The sequence below is a fragment of the Vigna radiata genome, chromosome 5, assembly GCF_000741045.1.
Source record: "Vigna radiata var. radiata cultivar VC1973A chromosome 5, Vradiata_ver6, whole genome shotgun sequence".
Classification (NCBI taxonomy): Eukaryota; Viridiplantae; Streptophyta; class Magnoliopsida; order Fabales; family Fabaceae; genus Vigna; species Vigna radiata.
In genome coordinates this window covers 20323015-20343949 of record NC_028355.1, presented here as the reverse complement: position 1 = coordinate 20343949, position 20935 = coordinate 20323015, and the positions used below count along the sequence as shown (strand labels likewise).

At 32.5% G+C, this 20935-nt stretch overlaps 3 protein-coding genes across 3 annotated transcripts; 1 reads left to right on the top strand and 2 right to left on the bottom strand.

Moving 5' to 3' along the window:
* Positions 1-317: 317 nt before the first annotated feature.
* LOC106761777 lies at positions 318-900 on the bottom strand. Its single transcript, XM_014645345.2, has one exon. It carries the CDS (start codon positions 708-710, stop codon positions 375-377), a length of 336 nt encoding a protein of 111 aa, XP_014500831.1. The 5' UTR covers positions 711-900; the 3' UTR covers positions 318-374.
* A 3320-nt stretch (positions 901-4220) lies between these two features.
* LOC106760941 (ylmG homolog protein 2, chloroplastic) lies at positions 4221-6369 on the bottom strand. The gene is made up of 3 exons (XM_014644389.2): positions 6024-6369; positions 5753-5946; positions 4221-4834 (listed from the first exon to the last, which is right to left on the bottom strand). Exons 1-3 carry the CDS (start codon positions 6300-6302, stop codon positions 4567-4569), a joined length of 741 nt encoding a protein of 246 aa, XP_014499875.1. The 5' UTR covers positions 6303-6369; the 3' UTR covers positions 4221-4566.
* Positions 6370-10377: 4008 nt separating this feature from the next.
* On the top strand, positions 10378-18822 carry LOC106762206 (copper-transporting ATPase PAA2, chloroplastic). Its single transcript, XM_014645978.2, has 17 exons — positions 10378-11061; positions 11185-11262; positions 11387-11484; positions 11587-11640; positions 11825-11911; positions 12465-12629; positions 12903-13013; positions 13144-13212; positions 13508-13617; positions 13948-14053; positions 14490-14556; positions 15301-15380; positions 15802-16253; positions 16600-16774; positions 17190-17321; positions 17911-18061; positions 18538-18822. The coding sequence occupies exons 1-17, from the start codon at positions 10443-10445 to the stop codon at positions 18633-18635; spliced, it is 2652 nt and encodes an 883-aa protein (XP_014501464.1). The 5' UTR covers positions 10378-10442; the 3' UTR covers positions 18636-18822.
* The last annotated feature ends 2113 nt before the right edge of the window (positions 18823-20935 follow it).

The following is a 20935-nucleotide window of genomic DNA, read 5'->3' as shown; positions in this document are numbered from 1 at the left end:
CTACTATGATAGGCAAGTTACCAGTTGATCTTCTATTAAGAAAGTTACGCCACAGAAAAAAATGAAAAACGTAATATTAGCTAATTACATTCTTTAAAAAAAAATTAATACATTTTTTCAAAATTTATATTTTATTACATAAAATTTATCTAGTGTTACATCTTATTTAATAAGCATCTTTGGTATAATTTTACTATAACCAATAATTAAAACAACGTGTTAAGCAAAATTGAAGAGTTTCTTGTCAGCATAAGCAAACCTAAGCAATGTCCTCTACATTAAAGGTAATTATATCAGAAATGGTGCAAAATAAGAAGGAAAAGAAAAGAAAATTTTAGAGAATAATTTCTTGTTGTTACAAAATTTGCAGAGAGTCAGAGGGAGGATTTAAGATTCAAAATAAGGAAAAGAAGAGAAAGAATGGCAAGAATACCGCCAGAAGAACCGATAACTCTGTAAATCCAGTAACGATCAAAGGCGGCAAGGGTTCGGTCGAGAAAAGCCGATAAAGCTATGCCGAAAATGAGAAGAAGTAAGAGAAACGGCAAGAAGGCATCAAAATTGATGGGTTGGTCTTCCTCTTCCAACTCACACTCCGTTTTTCGGTCTATGTAGAGAGGAGAAGCCACAGCCAGAAGCACCAACCCTATGGCAGCCAATCTCTCATATGAAGAAAATCTGCTACCCCTTCTCCAACCTCCAACTTCCATTCACTATTCTCTCTCTCTCTCTCTCTCTCTCTGCCTAAGTTTGTTTCTGCTGGAGAGGTGCAGTGCAACTGTTCTGAATAAACCATCCAAATCTAAATTTCAACGTTCATGGTGAAAAGCTTCAGCTACACTCTCCTTTTCTTTTTTTCATTCAACTAGTATATTAGTATTCAATCCCACACCCATTACTCCACGCAACAAAAATATTTGTTATTAATATATATATATATATATATATATATATATATATATAATAATTATTTGTTTTGGATTTTATTTACTAATATTCCTAAACATGGATATTTTTGTTATTTTTATCTATATTTTTAAAGATTATATGGGATATTAATATTATTATCATTATCAACAATGAGAGTTCACTAATTGAACTCTATATTAATTGACTGATATAATATTGAAATTCTGATTTAGTGATATTTTATAAAGACGACTTGGATTTCTAGATTCATCATAATAATGTATATCTTGTTCTACGAATTTGTACTCGAAAAGAAAAAAAAAAACATAAAGAAGATAGATGAAAGTTATTGTCTTGGTTAATGATAAAAGTATAGGTAAGTTGAATATTAATATTTTTAAAATAGATTAGAATTTGTGAGTTAACTTGGTCCACTAAAGATTTAAGTTAGATTGAATTAAATTATTTTTTAAATTTCGATACGATTAATATTAAATTCAGTTTACTAAGAATTTGGCTCATGTGAATATACTGAGTTGAGTTACCTCGTCAACTTATATAACTTTTTTAATAAGTACTTTTTATTGGTTAATTATTTTATAAAATATTCAAAATGAAGTTCGCATAAAATTATTGTTATATGAAATAACTAGGTGATATAAAAAATCTATAAATCTATACTTAGTCAATTTCTATGTAAAAATACATTTTGAATTGTTATAAAACTACTAAAGATTTTGCAAAAAATTTATAATATCTCTATGAATGAAATCTTATATTTGATTATCATAAATATAATTTAAGACTTTTTTCCTTTATTTAGATTTTAATTAAAAAAGATGTTTTTTTAATTAAAAAAATTTATAATTACGTGTATCATTGAATCCATCTGTCTAACCCATAAATTTTGATAGATTGGATTAGATTAAATTTATTTTGACTAACTAATAAAAGAGTTAGATTGAATTGATTTACTAAATAGTTAACCCGTGGTGGATCAAACCGAATTGGATTGGATCGTCTATTTTAACAGTACTATAAAATGAAATGATAGTATGATAGATTATTTAATCCACAAATTTAAAGTTATTGTCTTGGATAGTGTTAGGAAAAACACTACAACTTTTTTGTGTGCTGAAAGATGATCGAGGTATAAAGTGCAGCCGTACCAAAAATGGTTTGTTAGCTATAAATCTCCGGTTATTACATTGTAATATTGTATAGATGTGAATAGGATTCTTCCATTAATAAAGCATAATATTCGCTGCTATGCTAAAATTTCATGTGGAATCTGATGCTTTTCTGCAGTGGATGAATGTCCGTGCAACATCAATTGTAAACTAACGCAGAAGCTTCTTGAATGTGTGCAATAAAATACCGCATCACAAATAGGACCAATTCATGTTAAACTTATAGATCATGGAAATATTTCTTTTGAATCAAAGTCTCAGTTTAAGTTTTATATTTAGTGAAAATGAGAAATTTAATTTTGTAAAGCAAAAGAATTATAAATTTATTGTCTTAATATTTAAGAATATGATTTTATTTCTCATGTTAGATTAATGTAATGTATTATTTAATTGATGTCGTGACTCTTAAATATATTTTTTGAAAAGATTAATTAGTGATTTGGATTTTAGATATGTTTCGGATCAAATATATCATGCTAGTGATATTAGTATTGGATTTATTTCATTGTCATATAAGTCATATGTAGAGATACTAAGAAAATATACGGGTACGGATATCTCCAGATAAAATTTGTTGCGGATAGTTTTTATCTGGAATATTTACTATTTGCGGATAACGGGTAATGGGTATTTTAATATCTGCTTTTAAACGGGTCGGGTACATATAATATACTACCCGACCCGTGGGTATCCGTTACTAGAAAAAAAATAAAAAATAATTTATATATTTTTTTAATTAAATTTAATTAAAAAATTAAATTAAATTATATTTTCTTAGGTTAAATTTAATTAAAATTAAATTTTAATTTATATTATATTTTATATATATATATATATATATATTTGTAATTTCATTTAAATTTTATTTTAAAATGTATAAAATATTTTTTATTTTTATTTTTTGCGGGTATTTGCGGGTTTTAAAATACCAGCAGATATTTTTTAAATGGGTATTCGGCAGGTAGCAAATAGAATTTTATCCAACGGATCGGGTTGCGAGTAGGGACTATTTGTGCCTGACCCGATCCGTTGTCATCCCTAGTCATATAATAAGATTTTAGATTAAAAATTAAAAGACTTTTATTATAATAGAGATTATAAATAAAAATAAGTTTTATATAATTTTAATTTAAATTATTATTAATCATATGATTATTTAGACATCATCTTTATTAATCTGGATGGATTAATACGTGTACTGATCTTTATCGAGTAAAGATTAAATATTTCATATTTTTTAAATTACACAAATAAATAATCATGATGAGATATGATCATTCAACTTACTCTCCTAATAATTAATACATTTGAATTGTCAATCCAAAATTTTACGAAGAAAAGTATAATTTTCTTAGACTTGAAATTAACATATAAATAACAACTTATTTATTATATTTTGATATTAGACATCTATCACTTCTTGATGTTAGTTGAATAATTACTAGTGTTAGTTGAATAATTATTAAATATGGTTAAATTATTATATTATTAATCAAGATAGAATCTATCAACTTTTGTTAATGAGTTTAAACTCTATAAACTTGAACATAGTAGTATGAATGAAGAAGGGTCAAGGAATCGTGAAAGAAAAAAATATATAAAAATTCTTAAGTCATTCATAATAATTAACTCATTAGAATTTATTAGCTTATTAGAATTTCACAACTACATCATAGTTTAGAGTTAACATATAAATATAAAGATGGAATGCAATATTAAAATAAATTCATGCATTAATTTATTTTTGGTTTAATAATGAATTGAGTCTCAAAAAATACCATTAAGAAAGTGTAGTCACCAATGAAAGATTTGATGTGAAGGATAAAGGATAAAAATAGATTTTGGATTCTATATTCTTAATCTATCCAAGTAAGCTTTGTAGATTTCCAATGCCATCAGTAATAGATCTCACATTCAATAAGACACGAACATTGTATAGAGGATGGATTCTTAATGTGAAAAAAGAAATTACCTAAGTTAATTTCAGTGAATTGTGTGCACTTTTTTAACAAGGTATCAGATCCTCCACTTTTAAACATTTGACAACCATTCAGACACACACTACAAGATCTTGTGGTAGGCAAATTATTTACTTTTACTTTTCGGTAAAAGAAAAAAGCATTTTCCATGAAAAAGTGCTATCACGATGCTTCATAAAGTCAGTGGAGACTGCTACGCTTTTGAGAAGAAAGAGGTGAGTATAAGTTACAACTTTTTTTAGTTTAGATATAAGAGTCCTATAAAAAGAAATACCTTGGGATTAATGTGTGTACTGAAAAAATAAAGCAAAATATATTGTGACTGTGGTAGCTTGATCTTTCCACAGCAAACTTGATAACTCTAATATCTTTGGAGCCATAAGCTGGAAAATTGAGTTGCCTAGAGCTACCATAATTGGATGGAATTATCAGCAGCAACTTATATGAATTGATAAACAGTTATAGGCACAGATAAACTCTACCATGTTCTATTTATCACCACCAAGTGTCCTTGACTTGTTCCCTAGAAGCCGTCTCATCCATTTGTTCTGTGAAGTAGTAACATTAGAAGCTTGTAATGGTGGTGCAAGACCTTGTTGGGATCGCTCTGTGGTTGGGAGCTCAGCAGGGAGTGCAGCAGCAGTGCTAGTAAATGCATTTAGTACCAAAAATGCTAGAATGGGGGAGAGATCCAGTGTTCCTCCCAGAGGGGGAATAAGCCCACGGAATATGTTCAGGTATGGGTCACATATGGTGCTGAATCAAATAATAATCACTTTATTTAACCCTCAAAAATGGTTATACACCATTATTATATGTTAGAATACTTTTTCACTAACTATCATGAAGCATGTAACAGTGAAATGTCAAAGGATCCTGATCTATCCCCATCCAAAAAACAAAATGCTAAATCATATTATGTTTTATGTTTGGTGCATGAGTAGCCCTTGGTTTCTATACACTAAAATAACCAAGCAGTCTCTGCATAAATTTTTTTGAGGTTTAGACTCTTAAATTTTTTCAGTTCAGTACAAGGACAAAATTTCAGTTGCTATAAATACTGTAGAGACCAATACAATCAATGGTTTTAAGGTGATAATAATAAGAATTAACAAATTGAACATTTGTGACAATCAAAACCAGCACGTTACAAAACTCTGTGATACTGTCTGTCTGTACATATTCATTTACTTTTGAAAATGGAAAATTTTACACAAACACTAAACTTTTACTAAAGTATAACACACCTAATAAAACCTAACACTTTTACTTTTTTATTTAATTCTTTTTTAAATCATTTTATATTTTAAGATAAAAATATAATTTTATTGGTGTTGCATAGGTGTAGAGTAAAAATGAGAGTGTCCACGTATCATCACTGTTTGAAAATAACCACCTTGAAAAATTCAAAATTGAACCAAGTCTTATACTCTTGAGTTTATTTTCTATGCAATGTTAACCTAAGAAGTTTTATAGTATTGATTACATAAAGAGAAATCGAGATAAATCTTATTTTGAGATACTTAATTATACATGTCAATCTGTGAAATGAAAGTGGATTGACTATTGCTTCTGTAGTATCTATGATAACATGATAAGATAAACCAATTGAAAAAAAAAAAAACATGTAATTATGCAACCCCCACAATAACAATACAAAGGAGGGCATCTCACCTGAGGGGACTAACAATGGAAGGAGGAGTGTTGGGAAACCATGTCAAAACAAGCCTAACAATGAGCAAGGTGTTGTAAATGTTCAAGAAATTCAGAACCCCATTAGCCACAACCAATCCTGCCACCGAATCCCCAGGTAAAACAGCAGCAAAATTATGATTACCCACCAATCTCACGCTATCCTGCTTCCGAATCTGAACCCAAACACGACAAGGTTTGGCATAATTTTTGGCACATAAATAGCACTAAAAAGAGGAAAGTTTAGAAGTACCTGGACGCATAGGGTGTGAAATTGGGAGGGGAGAGAGATGATTTTGTTGAGGAAGGGGTTCTGAGAAGCGAGGGAGTGGAGAAGGGTGAAAAAATGGTCAGCGACAGCGGTGAATGATGAGTGGAGTTGCGGCGGAGAGAGGAAAGTGGCGAGGTTGGAATTGGGGAGCGTGAGAAAGGGAAGTGCAAAGGGTATTTGAGCATTTCCCCAACAATGGGAAACCTTCTTCTGTGTCTTCTCTATCTCCGTGGTGGAGTCATTAGTGTTGTTGGCACCCATTTTAGTTGGAAAGGAAACTCAAACATCCATCTATTTTATCTTACAACAACCTCTGGAGCACAGATAGGATAACCTTATCGCCTTTCTCCATTTCCTTCTTAAAATTTCTTAACTATTTCTTGTAAATTTGTTACTCTTTTTTTTTTTTACCTTCAAATTTGTTTTCAGTAAATATCCATTGATGTTTAATTTCAGTCAACGCAAGTTTAGGATAATTGACTAATAATTAAATTCTTCATTGAGTGATTATTATTATTATTATTGAATTGCTTTTTAAAAGCATTATAAACGCGGCATTTTTCATAAAATTCAAATAACAGTTTTATGATATATATTTATATTTATATATATATATATATATATATATATATATATATATATATATATATATATATATATATATAATTTGAAAATTTTCTATACATTAAGGGAAAAAAGTATTGCATAAAATTCAATAACATGTGTTGAATTGGTAAATTAGCTAATTGAACATTAGAATGAAGTGAAAGGGGAGAAAGAGAAAGAAAAAATGGTTTAATTAGTTATAAAACAAGAAGTAATAAAATAAGAAATATTTTTTTTAATGTTTTATAAAATAAACAATAATAATTAACAAATAAAAAACATTGAAGTAAAACAAAACTATAATAAAATTACATTTTATTACTTATTTGTTTCTCATCTACTTCTCATTCTTTTTCTTCTTACATCTGACATTAAGTTTAGTGTTAGATTCCAATATTTTTGAAAACAAATTTTTAACAACATTTTGAAAAAGCTAAGTGTCACAAGAGGAATGGTCTGTTTTTAATTTAATTTTATTATTAAATTGTAACGTGGAAAAGTACTTGCGTTTTAAAAATTTTGAATTTCAAATATATCACTTACTTGTTTCATCTCAAATAAACATTTTCTCGTATTCTCCTTGTTCTCTTTCTTAATTTCTTATTTTTGTTCTTCCTCCAATTTTGTCTTTTAGATAGAAGTTTGTGATCTGCGTAAAGATTCTAATTTGGGTGGGATGAATCCAAGTCTGTTCTCCTTATTTTGGTCTTTCATTTTGTTCACTTTTATATTTTTTATTGTGTATAATGACATTCTTCGATGACCATGGGTTAAATGAGTTTATTTATTTTCTTCATTGCATTTTGGATTTGACATTAGGTTTTTGCTATTGTGTTTAATTTTTTTGTTTCGTTTTTGGGATTTGACCTTTTCTTATTTTGGTCTCTTTGATGCAGGTGTGTCTTTGTCATTCTTCTTCAACAAAATATATTTGTGCTTTGAGGAGAAGAATAAAAGGAGAAATGTACAAAGTACGCCCTGGCATGAACGTTGCCTTTGTAAGTCCGAGAGGCGTGTACATCAACCAACCCAGTGTGCAGAGGTTTATGAGGGTCGGATCGCGAAAGCCTTACAATAGCAATGAGCTTAGAACCCCATACACAAAAAATAGAGCGAAACACGAGTGATTTTTGTATTGAATTATTATAGAAAGGAATACATAATTGTACATAGATGAACCGATAAGTTTATTGTACCCAATTTTTTTAATGAAATAAAAGATGAAACTTTACTTCACTTGATTGTTAATGTTAATTGAAGTTTTAATCTCTTTGTTATTGTCATTGTCAAATGTGTTGTTGCTTAGAATGTGAATAAACAAAGTGGCTAATGCGATTGAGTACCATCCATGAATAATGATATCTCCAATTTTCATTGCATCTATGGCATGCATTGCCTATTTTGTTTCTTGTAATTGATTACAATGAATTTATAAACCATTACACGAAAAAAATTGTGGTTTTGTACAAAAACTTGTGTTGCAGGAGCCAATTGTGGCCATACACGTAGCCAAAGATATTTTACGTCATTTTTTCATATTTCTTGAATGGACGATACTTCTTTTTAGTGTTTAAGTGTGAGTATAGCCTGAAAACTAAGGTTTGGGCAACCTATGGTGGACGAAAGATCCAATGTTGGTGTGATGATCATGTTAGCTAAGTCCTGAACCCAGTTGTGAACGTCACTCCCCAAAGGCAATTTCAATGAGATAACGTGCTGTCAACTTCGACCTTTGATTATCTTAATCATAATTTTTCCCATAGACCTCCAAATGATGTGATTCTTTTTTATTATAAAATAAACTCAAAAATATTTTCAATGACTACTAATTTGTGATTTTTGGACATCTGAGTAGGTACAGTTAATTCCTTAAAGTTAACATTTTATACATTCTTGCCACCTCTTACTTTTGCTAATTGTTTTGGTCATAACTTTCTTCACTGAACTCCAAATGAGTTGATTCTTGTTTTGTTGTAATATAGACTTAAAGTTCTTTCAAATGACTATCAACCCATAATTTTTAGACCACTATACTAGATACAGTTAATTTCCCAAAAACAACGTTTTTCTAAGCTTCCTAAATGTGTTTAGTTTCAAGTTATTGTTTCATGTTTCTTATTTTAGATGAGAAAATTAAAAATTAGTAGTAATTAGAAATATTTTTGAGTCTATTTTGTAATGAAAAAAATAATCAACTCATTTGGAGTTCCGTTGAGAAAGATAAAAGCAAAACAACCAGCACAAGTAAGAGGTCATAGGAATATATAAAAAGTTAACTTTTGAGTGTACCAACTTAGATGTCTAAAAATTACAAATTAGTAGTCATTGGAAAACTTTTTGAGTCTATTTTCTAATAATAAAAAGAATCACATCACTTGGAGGTTTGTGAGAAAAATTATGATTAAAATAGTTAGCAAAGGTCAAATATATGTTTTTTGAACCAAGGTAGGTGAAGTCTATGACAATTTTTGCCCAAGTTATGCCTTGGTAATCAAGTGTAGGCCATTGTAATCGATTACAAGGACCCTGAAAATGTTTACACGAAAAAAATCTGGTTTTGTACAAAAACTTGTGCTTTAGGAGCCCGTTGTGGGCGCATAAGTAGCCAAAACCATTTTACATAATTTTTTCATATTTCTTGAATGGATAAGACTTCTTTTTAGTGTTTAAGTGTGAGTATAGCCTGAAAATTGAGGTTTTGGCAACCCATGGTGGAGGAAAGACCCAATGTTGGTGTTATGATCATGTTAGTTAAGTCTTGAGAACATCACTTCCCAAAGGCAATTTGAGTGAGATAACATGATGTCAACTCTGACTTTTTGCAGGTTGTTTTGTTCTTAACTTTCTCCACCCAATTCCAAATGAGTTAATTCTTATTTTGTTGGAATCTAAACTCAAAGAGTTTTCAAATGACTATCAATCCATAATTTTTAGATCATTGTACTAGATGTAGTTAATTTTCCAAAAACAACGTTTTTCTAAATTTCTTAGATGAGTTTATTTCATGTTTTATATTTTATTTTATTTCTTTTTAAGTTGTCTATAATTCAAGGTAAAATAGTAGTATAATTAAGGTGTGATGTGATTTTTTTTTGACACCAACACCCAAGCTTATCAAAGTAGCTTAGATTATTAATTTCTGTACTAAACACCCATAACCAAATAAAGGTACTATATCAAAATTGAAATTTTATTCATACAATATATTATCACACAACATTTATAATTATAATCTTTTGTATAAAAAAAAATGTACAGGTTTCAACTTAAGTGAAAAATTTCTTTCAATGGAGAGTAAAAGCTACTCCAGACAAAGTGAAAATGGTGGAAAGAGACGAAGAAGAGAAAAATGCCGCCAACCCGAAAACAATAACACACGAAAGTGAAATTTCTTTCGATGGACAGGAAAACGGCGAGAATGAAAGCAATGTTCAACAAAAAGTGAAAATGGTGGAGGCCCAGATGAAAACGGTGGAGAGGGAGAAAGTCTCAAATGAAACCGTGAAATGAAAGAAGAAAATCTCAAAAATCTTTCCAAAAGTACCCTCCATGACAAAATACACCTTCTTAATAAAATATTATAAACCAACTAATACAAAAACCCACGTGTTATTGTTGGGTTGTGAAAGAAACGTTTTTCTACCGTGATTATTTGTCCGTGGCCGCCAGCTGCGTAGGAAATGGACGTGTCAAGTTTTGATTGGTGATGTTTCAAAATATTCAACGAAGGCCTCTGCCATGAGAAATTAGCAAGTAACATGAAAAATTGGTGGTTCAGAACTTCTCTCTCGGATTATGGCTACTCGTCTCTTCACATTTCCTCTCACCTCGCAACCCAAGCTCTGCTTCAATTACACGCCCAACCATGCTGTCCAATTCATATCTCCGACCAAACGACGTCGCAACCGCCACCGCCATGAAATTTTCCGTCCATCATTCGCTGTATCCAGCTCCTTCCGGACCGAGATTGGATCACCGGAATCAGTTCTTATCGGAGGCCAGAGAGAGAAAAAAGACTCGCCGGTTCTGCTTGACGTCACCGGCATGATGTGCGGTGCGTGCGTCTCCCGAGTCAAAAACATCCTGTCCGCTGACGATCGAGTTGACTCGGTCGTTGTCAACATGCTGACCGAGACCGCCGCCGTTAATCTGCGCCGGATCGAGGAGGAACCGGCGAGCGTCGCGGAGAGCCTCGCACGGAGACTGAGCGACTGCGGATTTCCGACGAAGCGGAGAGCGTCGAGTTCTGGAGTGACGGAAAACGTGAGGAAGTGGAAGGAATTGGTGAAGAAGAAGGAGGAATTGGTCGCCAAGAGTCGAAGCCGCGTCGCGTTAGCTTGGACATTGGTCGCATTGTGCTGCGGGTCGCACGCTTCGCATATCTTTCACTCTTTGGGGATTCACATTGCTCATGGTAGTACTCCAGAACATGCAAAGTTCTATCCGCTACAAATTCGCTTAAACGCAAATAAGTCGAGTGGGGAGCGCAACTTGTAAACGCCGTCTAATAGTCTTTGAACTTACTTTCTATTTGCAGGATCGCTTTGGGAGATTCTTCATAGTTCATACGTGAAGGGTGGTTTAGCTTTGGGGGCTCTATTGGGACCAGGACGAGGTTAGTTCTTCTTTCTTTTCCCTTGTTGATACATAGCGGCACCTTCTCTTGAAGTATGTAGGAGAGTCGTGTATTCGTAGTTCTACCATTTTCTTACTGTGTATGATTCATGAAAATGTTTCAGAGTTACTCTTTGATGGCCTAAATGCGTTTAAGAAGGGGTCGCCTAACATGAACTCTCTTGTGGGATTTGGTTCTATAGCCGCATTCATCATTAGTTCCGTGAGATTCTATCTGGAATTTGAGCGTTCGGTTAAGTTACTAGACAATAGAATTTCTGATTTTGTTTAATGTGTCATTAATTCGAACTTGTCTTTGCTCTAGATCCCGCTACTTAACCCCGGCCTAGCATGGGATGCATCCTTCTTTGATGAACCGGTGACTTTCTCTACTTTTATCTGTCCTGAAAATCTGCCACCTTGTTCTATCTTGACTTTAGGGTCTTGTTTAATTTAATAACCTCTCACCTTTGTAAAATATGTTATTTATTGTCTTGTTCATACTTCTTACATTAATGTGTGTATAAGCTCCTCATGTGAGTATTGAATCTTTTAGCGTGCAGGTCATGCTTCTTGGATTCGTGCTTCTGGGACGTTCTCTGGAGGAAAAGGCAAGGATACAGGCATCTAGCGATATGAATGAACTACTTGTAAGTTACAGTGTGATTCACCTCTTTCATCTGATAACATTCAGTAAAATAATATTTATATAACCTGGTTATTTGCTATGTGGAATCAATAATGTGTTTTCCAAGAACAAATTATTAGACAATTTGTAGAGTTCTGTTAGTAATACATTATCAACGTGAGACTTCAGAATTTGGAAGCCAACTACTTCAATGTCATTGGAACTGAATTCGTTAATATTCCGTTGGAACAGAATTTTGATTTATGAATATGTTCCTTATAGTGATTAAATGGCCTCCGTAGGTTACAGCAAAGAGGAGGCACTTTGTTGGTTCTCCGTTTAAAATCCAATCCTGTTTCAACTTCCACTCCCAGTTCTGATCAATTATTATTCCTGAGAAAATTGAAAAATCCAAGAACTGGAACTTTAGTCATAAGATAAAGTAGCTTATATGAAAATTAAGCATCAAATTATAGTTTTGCTGTTATGAATGGCATTTCTTTAGAGTAATATTTTCCTTTCAGTTTAATTTCTTTATCTCTTACATGATTACGCTGTGGTGAATGTTTTTCCAGTCACTTATATCTACTCAGTCAAGACTTGTGATTACTTCAACTGAAGGTTCACCTTCTACTGACACTGTGCTTTGCTCTGATGCAATTTGTGTTGAAGTCCCAACTGATGATATTCGAGTAGGTGATTCTGTGTTGGTGTTGCCTGGAGAAACTATTCCTATAGATGTAAGCCTTTCTGATTTCTATTGGTATTCTGTTTATCTTAAATGAAACAAAGCATGAAGTTAATTTTGTGGTACCTGAATTGGTGAGAGTGCACACATATCATTGCATTAAATTTGTAGTCTCTAGGACCAAATGCTCAATTAAGAGGATGTGCCTAATATACCAACAATGTCCTATAATAATAACATTGTTATGAAAACATTCATTCAAATATTTACACTTAAAATTTGGTTCATGTGGTATTGCTTGCTAACTAAACAAATGCACGGTCAGGGAAAGGTTATTTCAGGGAGAAGTGTTGTAGATGAATCCATGCTTACAGGGGAATCACTTCCTGTATTTAAGGAGAAAGGCCTCACAGTTTCAGCAGGAACTATAAATTGGGTCAGTTTTTAACTTTTTGTTGTCTCGCTGAATTCACATGTGAGTCACACGAGTGATTTCAGTTCATCTACCTTTGCTTACGAACAAACTTGTTGATCTATTTCTTAGACCAAACAAATTTCTGTTTCAGGATGGTCCTTTAAGGATTGAAGCTTCTTCAACTGGTTCCAACACTGTGATATCGAAGATTGTACGCATGGTTAGTATCTCATCTTCTATAATGGCTTGGTGATAAGATGTTGTATCATTTAAATGATATGATCATGTTTGTCAGTTTTTTGCTGAATTAAAAATTCAATTTCATGCATTCCTAATTGTTATAATTTTATAGGACAATGTGGTGCTGAACACATTGTATAATTGCTTTGCTTCATTTAATGTTTTTTGGAATATTCTGAGCTAGCATTGTTGATAAGTCCATTGATTTGAGATATGTGGAAATCAAACAATTGTAGAGTTTCTGCAATATTACATCTTTATCTTGGGAAATTTAGGTTGAGGAGGCTCAATCACGTGAAGCACCTGTACAAAGGCTCGCAGATTCAATAGCAGGGCCATTTGTATACAGTGTAATGACTCTGTCAGCAGCAACATTTGCTTTTTGGTAAGTACTTATGTTTCCATGCAAGTTTTTTAGTTGATAATTTTTGGATTTTCCTCACTGGTCCCAAATGGTAGTGGGGTTTGCCATAGCTATTATTAATTTACTATGGCATATTGATGTTATTTGTTATCCAGTCTATGTGGCTCTCCCTGACATTTAGACAAGATATAGTTGTGTCCTTTTGTGTCCCATGCCAACATCAGTGTCTGTTCTTAGAATCTTGCAAGATTTATGATTGTCATGCACATTTAACATTCCCGAGTAAAAGACTTAATGTATGCAATTCATCTTGAACCTTATCTTTGACAAAGTTCTTGCATTTATCTCCAGGTATTTTGTTGGATCACAGATATTTCCTGATGTGTTGCTCAATGATATGGCAGGCCCAGAAGGAGATCCTTTGCTTTTGAGTTTAAAACTATCTGTAGATGTTTTGGTGAGTCATTCTAAACTCTAGGTTCCCTTGTAGTTGATGCTTCAAGTTTGCAACTAAAATTTATGGCGTGTCCTTACTTTTCTTTCTGTCTCCTATGAAGCACCCCCTTTTTACTGGCTTTCTGCATGCATCTGTTATTGGTTAGGACGTACTTGACAAAATCTTGCGTGTTGTTTATGAGTCTTCAGAGTTGCCAACAGCCTTTGATTTGGACTCTTCACATTAATCAAATCTAAAACTTGGGGCCGTAAGCTAGTAGTTGTGTATCAGGAATTCATTGCAACATTGTGGATAAAGAGGAAGAAAAAAGTAGGGTCATGAAAACCAGTATACGGAATTGCTCCTGATAAAACAAAATTTTCAGGAAGGACGAAAGATTGGTGTTTGTAATTGCTTATGAGTTTATTTAAAAATAATCTGTGTCCCCATTTTGTAGGTTGTTTCTTGTCCTTGTGCTTTGGGTCTTGCTACGCCCACAGCAATCCTGGTTGGCACCTCACTTGGTAAGATGCTTTTGCTTTCTGCATTTAGTAAACTTAGACAACTGCTTGATGAAGCTACTTGAACAGTACAGTGCACTTATAGTTGCAACTTAACTCCGTTTACTATTGGTTGAGATTCACTTTAGACCCATGATGCGATGGTTCCCATTTCTTGTTTATTGGATCCCATATAGATTTCTTGTAATAGTATCGGCTGCGTGGACAAGAGTATAATAAGGAGCGTATGATAGCATTCGTCATAGCTCAAATATTAGTGATTCATTTTATCTGATACCAAGGTTTTCAACTTTCTCTTCCTTGAAAATTGATTGGCACCGAGTAATAAAAATATTAATCACTTTGTTTTTCATTTATACTCTCCTATTAATACTAATGATGGACAACAAAAAACTATTAATGAATTAACGTTGGTTTATGTAAATAAACCTACCACGACACTTATTATGATACAGAAGAAATATTTCTTTCATATATTTTCTGTTCTTTCATGTAATTATTTACCACTCTTGTTCAACGGTGGTTCTATAAATATCTATTAACGATCAAGACACAACTATTGCGTTACAAAGTAACCATGTCTTAATCAGGATTGGGATAAGGTGTCTTACCTAGTTTTTCTTATGCACCCGACTTTGTTGACTTTTACTGTGTAAAACTCGCTGCGTAGCAAACTAGTAAGGTAGTTTTAGTATCTTCGGTCTTTTTGTAACTAACTCTCATTAGGCATGTGTTGACAATGACCAGGAGCAAGAAAAGGACTTCTTATTAGGGGAGGGGATGTGCTGGAACGCTTGGCTAGAATAAACTATATTGCTCTAGACAAGGTAATTCCATATTCATAGGCAGTATTATTCGTCTTTCCTCAATCCTCCCCATTCACCATATACATTTATATGGTAAGGTAACATGCATATATTTATGTATTAATGACTTTAGCAGGATGAATGTCTAAAAGAAAACATTATCAAGCTTGTTTTGTTCATACCAAATTTCACATCGAGACAGAAAACTCACAAAAATGAGTTATGATTCCTTATGTTCTGCTTTATTGATACTGCATAATGGGAGCTTATAATATATGTACTGTGTTGTAGAACAGATATTTGGTATAAATAAATAATGAACAAAAATGAATTATTTTGAAAGAAAAAAAATTAATCCATGCACTACTCCAACTTTTTCGACCGGCTATAATTTCTTGAAAATAAATAGAAGGAAGAAGATTAACTAGCACTGTGCTTTCAGACAGGAACCCTGACGAAAGGAAAACCAGTTGTGTCGGCCATAGGCTCTATCCATTATGGAGAGTCTGAAATTCTTCGGATTGCTGCTGCAGTGGAGAAGACTGCATCTCACCCAATAGCGAAGGCTATTATCAATAAAGCTGAGTCATTGGAGTTGATCCTTCCTGTTACAAAGAGACAGTTAGTAGAACCAGGTTTTGGTACATTAGCAGAAGTAGACGGGCATTTGATTGCAGTTGGATCTTTGGAATGGGTTCATGAACGCTTCCAAACAAAAGTAAATCCGTCCGATTTGACAAATCTGGAACATAGTTTGATGAATCATTCATCAAATACAGCTTCTTCTAAGTACTCGAAAACTGTTGTCTACGTTGGACGTGAAGGAGAAGGCATCATTGGTGCTATTGCCATAGCTGACACTGTGCGTGAAGATGCTGAATCTACTGTGATGAGGTAAGTTTATTTTGCCGTATGTATCCTCAGAATATTCTACCCAACACAACTCATTATAGGAAAATAATACTAGTGCTGCTTCTGACCAAATGCGAAGTTGATTCACTTCACCTTCTTCAGAAAAAAATGGCAGTTTTCTTTTTGTTCTACAAGCTTAGCCTTCATTTCAAGCTCAATACTAGCATAGCGCTGCACTGTTTTCTAACCCACTGTAACGTATGCCGTATACTGAATTTAATATATTTCCTGCATTCATTGGAAGAAGTATTTGCCAATTCAAATCTTTATCTAGTTTTATTAATTCCATGTGTGCATTTTCGGCTGACTTTGTTGCATTTATTGGAAGGCTGAAGCAGAAGGGGATTAAAACGGTACTCTTGTCAGGAGACAGGGAAGAGGCAGTTGCAACAGTAGCAGATACAGTTGGAATTGAAAATGATTTTGTCAAAGCATCTTTGTCTCCACAACAGAAATCTGGGTTTATTTCCTCTCTAACAGCTGCCGGACATCATGTTGCGATGGTATGTTTAGTGATGACAGCTGTACTTAACCAAGTTCTCTCCCCCTTACACCTGCTCTTTCTTTGTAATTTTCTTCATCTTGGGTTTTGACCTTAAGTTCAATAGCGAGCTAGGGTCAAAATCCAAGGTAATATGCACTGAGCTTATAATATGATACTGAGGTTGGTCTTAAATTTAGCACGTATTAGTATTATACGTGGCTATAAAGAAATTGGATTTTGATTTTGTTTTTTGTTTTCAAAGTTAAGATATTTATGGTTGCTATTAATTGAAGAACATGCTATGGAACAGCTCCATACCAAAATGCTTTTTAAAGCATCAGGCTGTGGAATTCCTCTCAACTATTGCATCCATCTACCAACGATCAGAAAAATGACATTTTTACTAACACAGTTTTTCTCTCCCCTTCTCTAAGGTAGGTGATGGGATAAATGATGCACCCTCTTTAGCTGTGGCTGATGTTGGGATTGCTCTGCAGAATGAAGCTCAAGAGAATGCTGCCTCGGATGCAGCATCTATTATACTTCTAGGGAACAAAATTTCACAAGTATGTTATTTTTATGTCCCAAATTTTTTGTTTCACCTATATGCAATCCCCAAGCTATTGATCTTTTTTATTTTCCTCCCAAATGGATGGCAGATGGTAAAATTTTGAAATATTTGAAATTTTCATTGCTTGTGGCAATTCTTAATATTTTTATCAATGCTTTCAATTTACACGATAATACAAGTAATCTGCTTAAAGCATTCTTTTGTTTGATACAACAATGATGATGCATAATGCATCCCAAGATGTTGCTCTCTTTTTGGGAGGGAGAGGGGGAGCGGGTATCCAAGCAGATGGTGAAATTTTCATCAGTTGTGGCAAGTCTAATAAATGTTTTTTCATTGCTTTGAACTTTTGCACCACAGTGATGTAACGTTATAGTTTTTTTTTTTTTTTTTTTTTTTTTTTTTTTTTTTTTTTTTTTTTTTTTTTATTTTTATTTTTATTTTTATTTTTATGAATGGAGTAATTTCTTGTGTTTTAGCCTGCTAACTTTTGTTACGGGAGAGAAAAGAACAAAATAGAACGGGTTGTGGTGAAACTCAAATTTCAAAATTTTATATCACCTTTCATTTTCTAACAATGGCAGGTTGTCGATGCGCTCGACCTAGCACAGGCAACAATGGCAAAAGTGTACCAAAATTTGTCTTGGGCAGTCGCCTATAATGTTGTTGCCATTCCCATTGCTGCCGGTGTATTACTTCCCCAATTTGACTTCGCTATGACACCGTCACTTTCAGGTGAGCAGCATTCTAGCACTCCATTCTTCTCATACATTTCCTCCGGCTATTCAAGAAGTTATAATTAATCCACACTTATTAAGGAGGATAATTAATTTAATTAGTAGCATTGAAGTTGTTTATAATTCTAAAATTTAAAAATTATCTTTAAATAATATTAATGTATGAAAAAAGGAATAATAGCAGTAGAATTTTAACTTTTCAAACTTAAACTCTTCAGTTCTCTAGTCTTCTTTAAATAATTGGTGATATTTTCTTATTTATAAGAAAATTATTAATGTATTTTGATCAATAAATAATCAAGGAACCATTAAAATGTAGTTTTATTAGAAGAGATGGAAGAGTTTCAAAAGAATATTCATAGTTAGGAAGAAAGACAGTATGAAACTCGTAAAACCCTTTTTTTTTCATGGATAAAAGAAATAGGTTCTTTCTTTCTGCATATGGTGTTCGTCACCCTTAATATTTATTCACAGGAGGACTGATGGCCCTGAGCTCCATCTTCGTGGTTGGCAACTCACTGCTTCTGCAGCTTCATGGGTCTCCGATCCCTAGAAAGGGTAGTAACTCTTGACACCAGTTATTCCAATTCCGGCACATATGCTTAAATAAGCCAGCATAGAGTATTTTAGCCCAAACCTGTAAAATATTTGTATCTATTAAAAGATTAGAGTGTATATTTTAATAAATTGGAGAAAAAAGATTGTAATAAATACTTATATTCTCAGTGAATGACAACGTAAAAAATATCTTTGTTATTATTCTCTTAACAATAATGAATGAGGCATTAACGAAAATTTAAACAGAGTCTAATGTCATATACTCGTTCACTAAGAAAGAAAATTGTATATTTTAATACGAGAGGAGAAAGCTTCTGCATATTTCAATGTGTGGGTTTTTTTCTTTCTCAGATTCTATATCTGTATATGACAAGAAGAAATAAACAAGAGATATTTTGATATTCGTTATCCGAATATTTTCTTTGATTGATAAATTTTACTATAAAATATAATTTAAAATTAACTTAGTTTTATAAAGTTTACTTACAAGACTTAAGCATACTTACATAATAAATTCGCTTTTAGATTATTCTGATATTATATTAAAAAATATATTTCAAATTTAACTTAATTCTATAAGACTGTTTTTTAAAATTTATATAGTTGTGAAATTCTCAACAACGTGTAGATGAACTAAACTATTGAATTAGATAATTATACTTAGATATACTTGAATATTTGTAAAATGAATGTATTTTTTGATATGTTTTCTAGTATCTATCTTTAAAAGATTTTTATTTTAATTATTGTAAAATATTTTTACTTAATTTCTTTAAATTCTGAAACTAATATTCATTATCTTTACATTTCGTTATAAAATAGTAAATAATATTTAGTTCAGTAATTTAAATTTTATATAAGAGTATATATGATGTATAGACATTATATTATGGAGGACAAAAAATAATTCTAACTTTTGAAAAATGAAAATCCAAACATGTTTGGTTATAGCGAGATCGTGTGGATGAGAGACATAAATACTACTAATGTGGAGAAAAAGATATTGATGAAGAGGTACGTGAAGAAAGAATTCCAAACCAAAGGTAGATTTTGATTATAAAAGTAATTTAAAATTAAATATAATAAGTTAAATTATATTAAAATGAAATATAAGTTAGTATTATTATTATTATTATTATAATTATCAGTATTACTATCATAATTATTATTAGTATTATTATTATGATATTATAATTATTATTAGAGTATTAATATTATAATAATAATTTTTATTATTATAACTATTATTTTTATTTTAATTATTATTATTAAATTTAAAACTTAAATATATATTATTTTTTAATTTTTTAGTTTGGTCTTTTTTTTAATTAAAACTCAATTTTTATTAATTTAGTTAATTTTGAAAAGCAGTTAACAACATAGTAAACTGACACGGAATATGGTCTATTATAAAAAATTACATTTATTTTGATATTATTTTTATTTATTTACTTATTTATTTTATTTTTTAAGAAATACAAAATATATTTTTTTATGATTATTTTATTTTTATATTATTATATGTGAAATAAATATAAAATTTTAACACCATTTTTTGACACTATTTTGATACTGCACACGTGTTGGACGATTTTAAATTAAAAAACGTGTTAAAATATCATTGGATTTTCAGACTTGAATGGAGGAGGGATATATGGTCTCCATGGCAGAACTCCTCCACCCACAGTGCAACTTCTTCACCCACCTAGCTGAGGCCACCGAAGGCGGCGCTGACCAACACCAGAGGTCTTACCGGCATCGCCGCTCCATCTTCTTCCTTTTGCAGCTTCGACTGTTGTTGCCGCCAGCGACTTTCTCTTCTCCAATGCTTTCTTCTTCCTCCTCCTCGAGGCTTGAATCTCTCCCACTGCTGTTGCGCTTGCGACCAGAGGCTAGGGTTTTGGTCTTCTTTCCACACGCGGTCACCAGCACTGCTGCGCCCCTCATCTCCCTTCGCGAAGTCACAGTCGCAACGGTGACGCGGGCCGCCACTAGAGGCATCGCCGGTGTGATCACACCTTCCTCCTTCCTTCTTCGTCAGGTCATGGAGGCAAGTCCTTCTTCAATGAACAGTGGTTTCTTCTTCCCCTAAGGCCTTCAGCTGCTCCAGGCTGCCGCCGCACGTGTCCGACACTCCTTTGATTTTTGTATTTTGTATGCGTGAATGTACAGAGCCATACAAAATGTGAGATGGACCCACAGGAAGTAAACCTAAAAGCGGGCTAAAAAGAAAATGTATGGTAATAAAAGGACAGAAAAAAAATAGAAAAGGTCCTGAATATAGCAAGAAGCGTTGGATGAAGAAAGAGCCATA